The 14,290-nt window shown below is 45.6% G+C and overlaps 1 protein-coding gene across 2 annotated transcripts in view; it reads left to right on the top strand.

Moving 5' to 3' along the window:
- GALNT17 (polypeptide N-acetylgalactosaminyltransferase 17) overlaps positions 1–14,290 on the top strand; it is a 208,433-nt gene that overhangs the window by 178,900 nt on the left and 15,243 nt on the right. For both annotated transcript variants that reach the window (XM_083806492.1, XM_083806491.1), the window contains exon 7: positions 10,825–11,010. In XM_083806492.1, coding sequence (XP_083662618.1) covers positions 10,825–11,010 — 186 coding nt within the window. The remainder of the gene's footprint in view (positions 1–10,824; positions 11,011–14,290) is intronic.

Consider the following 14,290-nt stretch of genomic DNA (forward strand, 5'->3'; position numbering starts at 1 on the left):
GATCTGGAGGATTTCCGTCAGGTACCCTGTGGATCTTTAATTATGATTAGTAATCCAGATGCGTAAGTTCATTGGAGGTAGGGAAAAAATGCTTTTGGTGAAGAGGATCCAGCTGGGTAGCTCCTGAGTGGAAACGATCGAAATGCCTTTGCCTCTGTCGTGCCCCTGGCACAGGCCCTCTGTGACTGGAGCACCTAACACCCAGGCATGCAGATGTGTCCACAGCAGCCCTCGTCAACACCATGTGAATCCTTTGTGAATTTGGCAAAAAGCTCTGAGTGTTGGTGGTAAGAGAGAAAGAGCTGAAATCCTGGCTTTGGGAAAGACACCAGGAATTGTGCTGCTAATCTCAGGGAAAGTGGGACTGCATACCCAAACAAGGCTTTGAGCAGGGTTAGGTTGTACAGGGGCAGTGTTAATTAATGTTGGTCTTAATAAAAACAGAAGTACAGCTCTGTTCTGAGGTGGTGCTGGGTGTAATAGGAGGAAAACCCCACTCTGCATTAGATGCATTTTTATTTCCATCCTGTCCAAATCTGTCCCCACTCACTGCACAGCCTCAGTCTTTTTGGCCATTGCTTTTGTGTGGTAGTTGAAGGGTTGAGTTCCTGGCTGCTGTGCGAAAGTTCAAGGCCTCTGAAGTCAGAGACCAAGCGACCACGCACCCAGCGTATGTCCGCACCAAGGGAATGCCATGGTCTTGATTAAACCAACATCTAAAGATTGTAAGTGTGAGTCCTGGCCGCTTACTCTGGAAACTTTAGAAGATGAAAGGGAGAGTCCAGATGGACAGGCATCAAAGAAATTGGATGGTCTTGGAGTAGGTCACGGATAGATCAAGCAGCTGCGCTGCAGTTATTCCCCGAATGCTGCCCCCAAAGACAGGGCTTCCAAATGTAAAATCACAGCTCCGGCTCCGCGGCTTTTCTGCCCTGAAGGGAAATGTTTTGGGAGTTGGCCAGACTTGAAGGAGTAGTGTTCAACAGATGAAGGCGCCTACCACCGTTCAGCTGAGCAGCTGTTAGTAGGTTTTCCATCTTTAAGAGCCTTTGCGCAATGCTTCACCTGCACATGTTCCAGAATTTTAAAATAGATTTTTAGCAGAGGCCGAAGGCTGTCTGTGACAATCAGTTATCAGCAGTTTTGCTGATGATAGCTTCAGAGCCACGGCAATTGCTCAGGCTTTAAACTTTCACACTTGCTTTGACTTGCAAAGTATTCATTATTTCAAAGCACGAGACGACTCCATTGAAGAGGGGATTTGAACACTGCCATAGAAAATAAGCAGATGGCAGAGTGAATGGCAGAAATATGACCGAATGGCCCCAGTCTCTAACCATCCGGTTTGGACCTTCTTTTCCCATTTTAAACTTGCACACATTAAGTTTGCTTGCAGGAGACATCGTACTGCGAGGGGGAGTGTGCTGGGCAGTAGCATGCGATAGTTTCATGCTGGGCAGATAGTTTTTCCACTGTAAAACAAGGTCCAGGTGACAACTAGCTTCCAAATTCCACTTGCCCCACATGAGCTGCCCATAGGTAATGGCTAAAATGATGGTCAGGTGTGTGTGGCAGCTTTGCATCGCTCCCTCTACCTCTTCTGGGCATCAGTTCTGAGCATTTCCTCCTGTCTAACACATGGTCAACTAAAACCCAGCAGTAAGGTTTGGAATGGAGCATTTTTCAAAGGAAAGTGAATCCCTCTGGTCCCGATGCATCCCTCCTGCTCAGAGGTGCCTCTGCCTCGGTGGTGGCTGCAGGCTCCATGCGCTGGGGAGGACAGGAGCCTTTGAAATCCCTCTTTACAGGAGCAAAATCAAAAACTGAGGTAAGGAGCCTTAGGGAAACCTGATAGTTTGTTTCAACACTCGGGTTTGGTGTTCTGTCCAAGCCTAATGAATGAGAAAGACCATAGCAAAAGCATCTGTGAGTTTAGGAAGCACTGTCAGTCTGGCTTAGAGCACTGACAGAGCACGAAGTCCCTTGAGCCTGTGTGTGTCTGTACGTACTCGTGGGCATTTGCACCAAATAACAGACACACAGACACTGCATACATTTCCTCCCTCTGTATTTGCATGTTCTAGTTTTGAATTCATTAGCTGTTCTTTTTGATGAGTTACTTGAGCCATTTTCTGCAGCGAGGATAGGCTGAGTTGCATTAAATCATATCCATCTACGAGCATCTATGTAGGAGCTCGGCTTCCTTCCAGCGCCTTCATCCCCCATCTGATGAGAGGATATCTATAATTACTGATCACAAAAGCTGCAGTCGTTATGTGCTGGAGTTAAGACAACTGGAAGGCTAGGAGAAGTCGGTGAGCTGTCAGCTCAGGAGCTGCTCTAGCATGCTCTGCCTCTCTGTGCATAAATAATTCTGTTTCAGAACTGCCTCTTATGGTTAAAATGCTACATGACACCTTCCCCCCCTCCTGCCGCTCCCCACGTGGAGTCATGTTAGTCCAGAGAACAGCCTATGGGTAATTTTCTCTAAAGGCTTTTTATGCATGAAAAATAGATCAAAATTCTGTTGAACTATTTACGCTATTTCATTTTTACAGCTTTGACAGAAATGGTAGAAATGGTAATAGGAGACCGCGATCAAGATGCTTTTGGTATGTTACTGGCAATAAAAACAAAAAATGAGCAACCTCAAAGTAGATTGGGGTCAAATCCTGCAGGTAATTTCTGTCTTACAAGCGTGTAAAGCCTGGAGTGTTCTTTGCCTTCCAACAGGGCTTACAGGTATTGTTGATGCTAGTTTTAGGCACTTGTCTTTTATGGGTCTGTAATAATCTTTGCATTATACTATTACAACATAATCAGGTCCTTGTCGTGCTGCCAAGACTGATCAGATAACATCAGCGTACTGAGGAATTTTCATACTAAACGTATTATGAGAGGCCTGTATTTATACCACAATAGCTGTGAACCACTTCAACACGTAGCTGGAGCTCTATGCTCTGCAGGAGTGCAGGACTCAGCCATTTGGGAGCTGATGATACAAATTTTGGCTCCAGCCAAGGCAGGGAGTTCAGGTAGGAGGACATCTCTGCAGTTTCAACAAGCACTGATGAGATATGGATTTAAAAACACTTCATTCCTCTTAAAAATAGTAATAATAACTTCAGGAAATGTTAAAATGACAAAGCTACAGTAATTCTGGTTGCTGTAGTTTAATTTTAAAGTAATTAAAGTATCTGTCCTGGTGTGCTGAGAAGTGAAATGCTGCTTTTTCATTTTTTCTGAGCCAGGGGGTTGCGGACACTTGCCCTTAAAGCTAATCCTCCCTGAGCTGTGCTTTGTGATTGGAGTGTATTAAATATTGCCTGCCCCCAAACCCATTCTTACACACCTTATCAGGCGATAAAGCCAAATCAATACCTATTGTAGCCAGGAACGATGCACTATTTAGAACAGGTTGTGTTGGAGTTGTTGGAGGAGCACAGTATAAATTTTTCGTTGGAAAAGCCTCAAGTTTGAGCAAACACAATTACGGTTTGGATGTGTCATTCTCCTTGAACTCTGGCAGCACAGAGAAATCACTGCTTTGCATTGACTTGAAGCTTGCTTTATTCTAACATCTCCAATATGTCAGATGTTAAACTGTTTATGTTTCTTGCAGAGTTAAGAGGATGAAAACCGTCGCTATTACCTAGTATTGCTGTAGGTTAGGATTTGTGGAGTGAATTTTGCACCTGGGTTCCACTTCTATTTGGCATTTTTAAATGGCCAATATAGCAGGAATGACTTCAGTAGTCTCAGCAGAAAAGCTAAGACATTTGGACACTGGATAATCTGGGCAGTTCTGGGGTTGGTCTGACACAACATAAACAAGAATCTGTCCAAATCACATCATCCAAGAGGATAAAATGTGAAACAAGTAATACCCCGCGCCCCCAAAAAGAATTTATTATTTTAAATGTGGTATTACCCTTTCATCTAACTGCCATTCTCTGCTTGACTGGATGTTGTCTGAGGTGACCAGGCTAGGACATGGACCACTCAGGAGGGAAAATCATATTCGAAAGAAGTGATCCTGTTGGAAAGGGTTTCCATGGCCTCACGGAGAGAAAACACATCTACAAGTTTATCAACAAAATTCCTTTCCCCGTTTCAGCTGTAGGATGCAGAGTCTCTTTTACCTCTTTGTGGAGGTTTCAGAGATAATTTATTGGTTGGTCAGGATGAGCTTGTGTCAAGATTTCCGTCGCAAGGAGGGTCCCTGTTGGGTACACAAGTTCAGACATTGCCCCTGCCCACACGGAGCTGCCTGTTTCTGAAGGCAGTGTACCGGATGGTCTGGTTGTTGGTCTTGGCTATAGCTACAACCCTGCATCCCTGCTGGATGGCTATAGCACAGTGGCCGCAAAGGTTCACTGCTTTTTTAGAAATTCTCACTTCCACCAGTCCTCCTGCGATGCGATATGTGAAAATCCAGATATGCAAAGTAAAAGACAACCCTCTTCAAGGAGTGCTTGTGTCCACCTGCAGAGATTATGAATACTAAATTCTGCTGCAATGGAAGTAAAATGTCCCCTGAAAGAGCTGGGTTTTATTTTCTTTTTCTTTTTTCCCCGCTCTGTGTGGTTTCTTAACTGACTTTCATGCAATTTAACGTAACGTTTCTTCTACGGTTCTTGCTGTGATCGCTACAGTCAGGTAGCAACATTCACAGTGGCTTGAGGCAGCACTTCAGAGATGGTATGCCGTACAGCACATATATACATTTATATTTATATCTATAAAATAAAACATAACCCAGCTTGCTGTTTATGAGTCTTGCAACTTCAGATTGTCACCCATAGCGCTGGGAAGCTGTGTATTTACCCAAACAGGTAAATTCTTTCTAGAGAAGGTAAGGCCAGCACAGCACCTTTGCTCTGTGCTGAGGGTGTTTGGTACCAGGCAGGTGCTGCGTGATCCCTCTCTGCGGTGGGACTTCAGCTGTAAAGTGTGGTTGCACCCGCTTCCATCCGGGGAACAGCAGCGGCCATGCTTTGGGTACAAAGGATCACAAAGGTTTTGGGGAAGACCCTTCTTGATCTCGCTCCTGACCCCTCTTCTACTCTGACAGCTTGAGCACCAGGATGTGGGAGCAGAAGGTTGGCTTTGGGGACGTCCCCCCTGGTGCCTCTCTGCAGGGCAGGTGCTCCCGCGGGGACGTGGGACGGAGCGCTGCCCTGGTGGGAGCAGAGAGGGCAGAACTGCTTCAGATACAGTGCTAGAAATGTATCTGGGAGCATGTTGTTTCTTCTGACAAAAGGAGTAATTTGGAGAGATACCCTATCTCAGAACCATGTGAAGGAGCTTGTGGAGAAATGATTATTTCTTTGCCTTTTTTAGTCTTCCTTTTTTTTTTTTTTTAAATGTTTCTCAATTTTATTATTTAGGTCTTTGTTCTGATATGTTCCATATTATTTTAGCTGCCCTGGGTAATTGTGTTTTTCCCTTAACTTAGGAAGTTGCTTTTAAAAGAAAGGAGGGGGGGCGAAGATAAGGCAAAGCTGTTAAATGAGAAATCTATTGCTAATTAAGGTATGGTTTTGCTAATCACCTTAGAAATGAACTTATCAGCTGGAAAAGCCTGGAGTTTGTGTAATGAAAGTTAGGAGCATTTTTCCCCGTTTCCTTCTGTCACAATACATTCGGAGATTAAAAGTTTACCTTGCAGACTTATCCTGACACCATTAGACATGATGTCTCTTTGCATTAACTGCAGGCAGGCTCGAGCTGTTCTAGGATACAGTTTAGTCTGAATAGTTAAAATTTGGCAAAGTTATAAGCAACAAAAGTCAGGATCCTGTAATGGGAGCTGTCAGTGCTCATTGTGGAAACCACGCCGAGCTCCAGCTCAAACGCTGCGTTCAGGACCCAAGATAGCTGCCGTCCCTTCTTACTTTTTGTTATGATTATTATTAATGATATCCCAGGGGTGAGGAGGACGCACAGCATTATATAAGAAGCCACCCAGGCAGTGAGATGGTTTTTCTTATGGGTTGCTGATGTTTGAGAGGAGGAGGTGCTGCACTGGGGTGGTCCCGATGCTCCATAGGCTGGAAGGGGCAGGATCCTAATTTTGCCCCTGATGTTGCAGAAGTCCTTCTCTTTTTCTGCTATCAGCTTTCAGTGAAAAAAAAAAAAAACCAACAACAAACAAATGGTGAGCCTGAATTCCTTGGTACTGCTTTTGGCCATAGGAGAAGAAGTGCAATGTACAACTTGTTCTCACATCCCAGGGGAAGTTGCCCCTTTGTCAGTATTTTATGATGAAAATATTCTTAAGGATTTTATTTTCTGCTTCCCTGCCGGTGGGCACCATGGCATATCAAGTACTGATTGCAGCAGGCTGAGAAGGAGAGCAAGGTTTTCTAATTGCACCAGCACTGTGAACCCCAAGGTGGGACACACATTTCTAGCCCTGCTGGGGAGGACGGATGATATCCTGAGCCCAGTGTAGTACAGGACGGGCTTTTGGTACCCTCCTGGGCAGTGAAGCTCATCTGTGGCACCTTTTTCCACCTGTCTGGCTCCGTCGATGGTAGGCAGATTCTCATAAGTCCTTTTGTTTAAATAACGCCCCTCAAGAGTAATTGCTGCCTGTGGCAGGCAGGAGCAAAGCAAATTGATAGCTGCAGTGTATTTTTGAGGGCAAAGGGGACCATGAACAGTAATTGTTCTTAACTGCTTCCTACTTGGGAAATTGTTTCTGTGGTTGCTGGAATGAGCTGGTCAAGTGAAATTGGGATTTTCCTGCTGTCTCCATTACACGCACAAGGGACCATCTGTATGCTGTGTTTTGTGGGCAGTGTCCTGTTCTCCCTCCCGTACCAGGAGTGCAGTAACAGTGGAGGATGCCTGGTGCTCCTCCCTGGGCTTGCCTGCAGACCTGGTCTCCTTGGAGCCCCGGGATGCCCCCAGCCGCTGCGGTTACTGGTGGCCTGGCCATCGTTAGGGATGAAGACACATGGAGTGTTCTGCATGAGCAACATGAAAACAGCTCTGATTTTGCCAGTGGAGGCCTGCAGGCTGATGGCAGAGGAGATGCTGGTGCCTTGCCTGGGAGCTGGGGGAACGGGATGCTGTTGATGTGGCTGTGTACTGCGTGCTCACACCAACTTAGAATCGTAGAAGCATTTTGGTTGGAAAGGACATCTGAGATCATCAAGTCCAGCCACTAACTTAGCACTGCCAACGTGGAGGTGCACCTGCACAGGAGAAGCTCCTGGACCCACCTAGAAGCCCTACTGCTGCACTGCTGTGTGCCACATCTGCTCCCCAGTCTGGTTACCCGTGGTGCAGGTCAGCGTGATGCCGGCTCTTTGGTGAACGCTTTCACACACCAGTGACACCTTTGGGCTCCCAGAGGGTGACTAGAAAGCAAAGCTGGGCTGCCCCAGTGAGAGCAAGGCGATGCAACCTCGTGCTAACCCAGGGGTTGCCTCCCACATGTGCAAATGCTTCTAGAAAGTCGATGGCTGGTGCCATTTCAAGCCGCAGTCGGAAATTTCACAGCTTGAGAATTGCCGGTTTTCCACGCTGAATTCTTACAACAGTGACACTTTGCTTGGGGAGTAATTGCAAGTGTTTTACCCAACAGCTATTTGTAAAACACATCGAAGATCTCTGGGTGATGGATTTGTTTTCTGTTTGTTTCTCTGGGACTTCTTTACCAGAATTTAGTGTTAACTGGTTATTTATAAAAGCAGGCGTCTCTCTGCACATTCGATTACTCCTGTGTGTAGACTGATGGAGAAGTTACTGAGTCACTGTCATTTACTGGAGGGGAACGCTTCTATTTTTAATCCTGTGTCTCTTTACGGGTGGATGAATCGCAAGCTAATAGTTGTGTTGAAATTTGAATGTCAGAAAACAAGGGGAAACTTGTGACTTGCTCATCATATTTAACCTGCTGTTACATACTCTATCTTGAGTCTTTAAGCATGCCTTTACATGCTATCTATGCATATTTTTGAATTGATTTGATTGCAATTTGTTCCTTTGTAGCAAGCAATATAAAAGATTCTGCTACATTAAAGAGGCTAAACATGAATTAATTTTACAATAACTTATTTTTCTCATAGGTCTCAATATTTTACTTCTCTTGATTACCCATCTTCTAAGAAACAGACAATTCTCAAGAAATTATCCAAAAAACACACACCCATGCTGGACTGATGGCCCAGTTATAGCTGTTAGTTGCAGTAAACAGAGTATCCTAAGGGATCGCAGGTTTATTTGCTATGAATAGGACAGACAACAACACAAATAAACCTGCCCTGAGGGTCTGTGTGCCAAAGGAGAGCTCCTGGCCCTTGCCCATGGCACATGGCCACCAGTGGCTGAGATGCGAGGCAATGGCCTCCAGCCCTGCCGGCGGGGTGGAGAGCCCACTGGGACCTTTTGGTCACAGTGTCTCGCAGTTCCTTTTGCGTCGGAGCCCAGAGATCAAGGTCTGGGGCGTTTCTTGGTGCCTTTTACTGCTCCACGGCTGTGGTTGTTGCAAGGATAAAGCATCACACTGAGCTTGTAGGGCCAGGGCACCTCTTGCTCTGTGCCCGTGCATGTCTCCCGCATTGCTGTCCCTGCAGACCTGTCCATGTGGGGTTCTGCATGTCCACAGGAACAAGACGTCACTGCCAGGCCACCTGGGAGCAAGCAACATCTTCCTGATCCACAGCTCGCTCCTCTGCTCGGTGGGGCATCGATGCCAGGGTGACTCAGCCACTCCCCAGGGAACATTCCCATGTTCTCTTTGCTCCTGCTGTTGCCAGCAGAAAGGTTATAAAAGCCTTGTAGAAGCAGTTAGATATTTTTCTTTATAATGACAATATAGGATTTATTTAGGAGATAATAGAAGTACGGTCTTTCCTCGCATAAGTGCCTTTTTTGAATTAATTTTTTATTGATCTCTCTGGAACTGGCTTGTGGATACGTATATAATCAATGCTGTTTTCACAAAGCCCAACTCTCTCTCAGTTTATTGCAATATGCGCATTTCAAGATCGTTTGTACAGACATTCCAGAAATCTGGGAAAGCTGTCTAGCATAAAACCATGTGAATTATTTAAATAAAACACAAAAAGGCAATACTGCACCCTTACTACCAGAAGCAAGCTTGCTGGAAAATGGCATTATAACTACATGATGGTTTTAAAGTTTTTAGAATAATTATTTTGCTCTTAAATCATGAGAGAATCTTACAAATCCCCCAGACTACAAAACTGGGTGGTGCTGGATATCTCCCAGGACTGGCAGCTTTATGCAGTGTTATGGATGAAGGAAGCAGCTTTGTGACCACCACAGGCAGGGCTCGATGCTCCTGCTTCACCCAGCCACTGAGAAACTGAAGAACTGACCAGGCAAGGAACGTGGATGGTTTCTGTCAAAATATTGCCTTGGGAATATTCCTTTAAAATATATATATGAATTTGCTCCAGAGGTGCTCCAAAATTGTGTGTAAAGTCTTCGGAATGGTCAAACAGCAGAACTGGGGTAAGACCGGAGGTTTTTTGTTACATGTCAGTGCACCAGGTAATAAAAAGGGGCCCAGATTTTATGATGTGGGCCCCTGTGTTCTGCAGTAATCCAAGCGATAGCAGCGTGAATGTCCGGATTATCGCAAGAAAAGACATTTACCTGCTGTGCTGCCTGTACTGTGCCTGGAGGTACATGTGCCATGCACTTGGTGTGCTAAAGCAGCCATTTCTTAGATTTAAAAGAGCAGTTGATATATTAGTTAACTAATTAAGCCTTTCTAATGTAATTTAATTAATATATGTGTCATTTGGATGTCATTAGAATGGGAAGGTGCAAACAATGGGTTTGGGCATAGCATGGCTCATCCATTGCTAGATTTGGGCCAAAATGCCAAATGCCAGCGTGATGCTGCTCTCCTTGGGCCCTTTTTTGACCCCTATGAGGCAAATGGGGTGAATTTTTTTATTATTATTATTTTTTTTTTTGTAAGGCAGGAGAGGCCTTGGATGCTCCTTGCGGTGCTGGGAGAGTGTATAGAGCAGGGTCGATAAAATTTAGGGAATACAGATGGGATAAAAGGTGGTGAGCCTGGACTAGATCCCAGAAACGCTGGGTGTTAAAACAACTGTGCAAAAGTGTAATGCAGAGCAGACTGTAAAATAGGCGAAACTGGGATTATTAGGCCTGCCTGGCATATGTATTTATAATGATTGCCCAGTGCCTGGTGTCCTGGCTACGGGTCTTTAATTTCTAATAAATAACTTACTGGTGAAGACAAACAAGGAGCGAGGAATTCAGGTATGGCGAGTCTTTCTGCAAATTCCTTTCATGTGTGAGAAAAAGAAGATCTCAAAATATTTTATTAACTTGTAAAATGTGATTTAAGGGAATTTTAAACAGCATGTGAAAGAAAAATAATGAACAAATGTTTTCAAGTGGGAGAAATCTGTCCCTGCCATATGTTTCACTGAGTCATCCCTTCCGCAGAAGGAAATGTTGCAATTGTTTGAACTGTTCGAGTCACTAATCCTTTTTATTTAGCAGAAACATCTCTGTAAACTCGGCACCCAGTCCTACAACGCATTAGTACCACATGTTGGATATAGTCCTGATCCCACCAACATCAATGCGTGCTTTGCTCTGTCTGGGTACAGGTTAACTTCTCCCTCTGGCTCACTATTGAGCCAAGGCCAAACCTGGCCATGGGTTTCCACTTGCAGCCAGACGATGCGATGTTCTGCACTCATCAGGATGCTGTAGAAACCACAAAATCTTCTTTCTTTTTCATTAATGGACCCTCTGCAGAGAGCCCTGTGCTGATGGAAGTGGTGTTCGGTTCTGTTGCAGGTGTGGCTCTGCGGTGGCAGCATGGAGGTCCTGCCCTGCTCCAGGGTGGCTCACATCGAGCGCAAGAAGAAGCCCTACAACAACAACATCGGTTTCTACACCAAGCGCAATGCCCTGCGAGTGGCCGAGGTGTGGATGGATGACTACAAGTCCCATGTCTACATCGCATGGAACTTGCCGCTGGAGGTACGGGCATTGCGCCCTTCTCTGAGTTATTGCTCCACTGGGTCAAAATCTTGAATTATAGAGCATTTGGTGCCCCCGGGTGAAGGAGAGCCTTAAATACCCTGGGTCACATCCTTAGCCATGGAAGCCAGCAGAGCTCCCTCAGCTTTGATGAAGATGCTGCAACACCTGCAGAATTTGAGTATACTCAAATAGTATACTTACGGTTCACATCAGCTCTGTCATGTTGGTTTCTCAATATTAGGCCTGTATTGCAGAGTTTATCTCCCCATTGAGTGTTTACACAGCATAAGTTTACGTCATGACGCTGCTCTGCGGATGGAGTCTATAAAATAGGTTGGCAGACGATTAATGATGGTATCGCTAGTACTTGAGTGTTGTTCCCCGGCTTGGGCAGGTCCATGCCATGTGCAGGCACACTCAGGTTCTCCCAGCACTGCGAAAGTTGAGGCCATCGGCACGTAGAAACCATGTTCAGAGGTGAGGGATCAGAGGCTGGTTGCTCGCAAAAAGAGCTTCCCTCCCAGCGGCACCATGTTTGTGCAAGTAATTGAAGAACACTTTTTCTGAGTAACTTTGGTGGTTTCACTGATTTCCATACAGAAATGTTTAGACTTTCCTAGATCATCAGATCATCGTCATGTTATTTTTCATAAAAATCCTGCCTTGATGCAGCATGGTGCATCTTTGGAAAACCATGGTCAATGAGAAAGGTTCACCATGCCCAAGGGACAGATCCTGCACGTAGATCTTTCTAGGTGGTTCTCTGCATTTCTCACTAAAGATCTCTAAGCTCCAGGAGGACTTAACCTCTGCTTACCACTGGTATTTGTGCATTTTATGTCTAAATCATGAAGCCCAAAGTCCTGCCTCCTGGCTCAAACCACAGCCATTAGGGCTCTGGGAGCACCCCAGGGTGGGTCAGTGCCCCCATCTGCAGCCTCTGGGCCTGCCAGGAGGAGAAGAAGGGGCTGTGGGCAGGGGGAAGCTGTAATGCTCTCCAGGTGATGGGGGGACGAAGATTTGGGGTGCCCTGCAGAGCCTGATGCTGCTCATTCCCCTTGTAGCGTATGTTAGCATGAACATTGGGCTGCGCTGTAGATATGCAAGGAAAAATGATGCCAGGAGTGGCCTGACCCCTTGTGAGCAGTTATTTACAGACACTCTTTTGGTGCTAGACATAAACACAAAATAGTCACACCTTGCAGATCCAACCTGGCTGAGAGCCACTTTGGGCCTGATCCTGCTGCAGCAGCATCCCCAGTTGGCAATGCAGTGCTTCAGGGCATTTTGGAAAGCATTAAACATGAACTGCTGCTGCTGTTAGAGGAAAGGTTAGATCTGGGGAGGTTTCCTGGCATTTAGAGCCATGGTAGTTGCAACTTTGTACTGCATTAGAGAACAACGGGTACCTGGGAAGGGCCGACTAGCTGCCTGCGCTGCTGGTTTGTTGTACTGGGGTGGTGGAGAGGCCGGGATCAGTTTGTTGTTGGGGAATAGATGAGTGGAGAGGGAAGGAGATGCTGGTTGCCCAGTGAGTGGCAGGAGGGCACTGGGTGTGCTGGGTGCTGCTCCAGCAGAGAGAGCAGGACTGCGAGCTTTTGAGCCCCTCCTAAAAACAGGCTGCAAGATCCCGGTGCACATGGGTAGAGCTGGAAAGCTGTCGTGGGTTCAGACCCGAAGCCCAGACTGCTTCAGGTTGAGGCACGAGGCACCCTGCTCCTGCTCAGGAAAGGCTTTGGGATGCAGCACAAAGGGATTCACACGCAGCATGGAGCCACAGGTCCCCTACACCTCTGAAAAGGCAGCATCACACAAATCAGCACTGCAGGTGGGTCAGTCTGAGTTATCCTAAGAACTATTTTTCCTTTTTTTTTTTTAATATAGGTCTTATCAGTAAAATTGAGATTTAATTTCAGAGAAGCCTTGTTTGACAGGTGGTATTGTGCAGCGGGTTATGAATATACATCGAATTATTTTGCAATGCCATTATGTACAAAACAAAGCTGAGCCCCATGCTCTGAATATTTCAGTTGCTGACTGATTTGTGCTCCTGCTTAGCCTCACATCCCAGCTCACCTATTCAGATTTCAGTCTGTCCTACCCATCTATACTGAATCAACTTTTATTTTTTACCTGTGAGCTACCAGTCACGGATTAAAATGATGTCTTCTCTAAAGCAGAGTGAATAATTCATTAGAAGATCATTACAAGCATTGTAATGGAAAATTGCTTTCCCAGCTATAGTTAATGATCACTGGAAAAGACAAGAGCAGGCGCTAAAATAGAGTAGAAACCCAGACACCTGTAGGAAGAAGGAAAAGTGGCTGCTTTGTGCCTTTGCGTTCCTTCACCAGTCTGCTGCATTAGTTCCCCAAATTCTGTAATGGAATAAAAGGTTAAAGAGGAGCTGCTCTCTTCAGCCCCTGCTCCTGGCTCCTGTAAAATTATTCTCCCCGGGACAGATAGTGCAGCTTTGTCTGCTTTTAAATCAACTTGAGCAGTGGGGTTCCTCTGTGTCTCCAGGGAGACTGTTTCACCATCTAATTGTCCAAATTGTCAAGAGGCTTTTCTGAGGTTCAGGCTCATCTTCTGTTCTCCTGTGATTTTTATCCTTTGTTCTTAGCTATCTGATTCTCTTATATTTGAATCTTAAGCCTTCCCGTTTGTTAATTTTTTTTCCACTGATTTTATACCTTTGTAACCATTCTGTCCTCTGAGTTGCCTCTTGGAAGAGTCTCACACCCTTGGCGTGTAGGGGAAGGGCTTTGGTGCTTGGTGCAATGACAGGGATTTTCTTTCCCAAGATTTAGCATGTGACCATCTTTTAAACCCTGATATAAATTTACTGTTAAACTCTTCTGGAATTCCACTATGTCAGTGGGAGGTGAGATCTTTTAAAAATACCTCATTCATCGTTCCTTTTGAAAAATTCCATCTTTTCCAGACTGTTCCGAAGCTGGGGGGAATCACTGGGAAGCTTTGCCTCTGCTACCTTGTGCTTCTCATATTTCCTGCAAAATCTCTTCCTTGTTTTCTCCCTTTGGGTTCTCTTTTTAAATTACCTCCCATGACCAAAGTGCCTTCATCTTTATTCTGGTGGCCATTGTGAGAATGCCTTCAAACCCTGGCAGGGAAGTATGTGTCGTCTCCCCACTTTGACTCTCTGAAGTCAGGCTTCTTGGATGATAATTTCAGTCTTGGACACGCCTGCCAAAAGTCCAGGGCACAGCTTCTGCGTGGAGTTACTCAACCTTTGGCAGTTTTAAAGTAGATTGGA

The sequence above is a fragment of the Anser anser genome, assembly GCF_964211835.1.
Source record: "Anser anser genome assembly, chromosome: 20".
Classification (NCBI taxonomy): Eukaryota; Metazoa; Chordata; class Aves; order Anseriformes; family Anatidae; genus Anser; species Anser anser.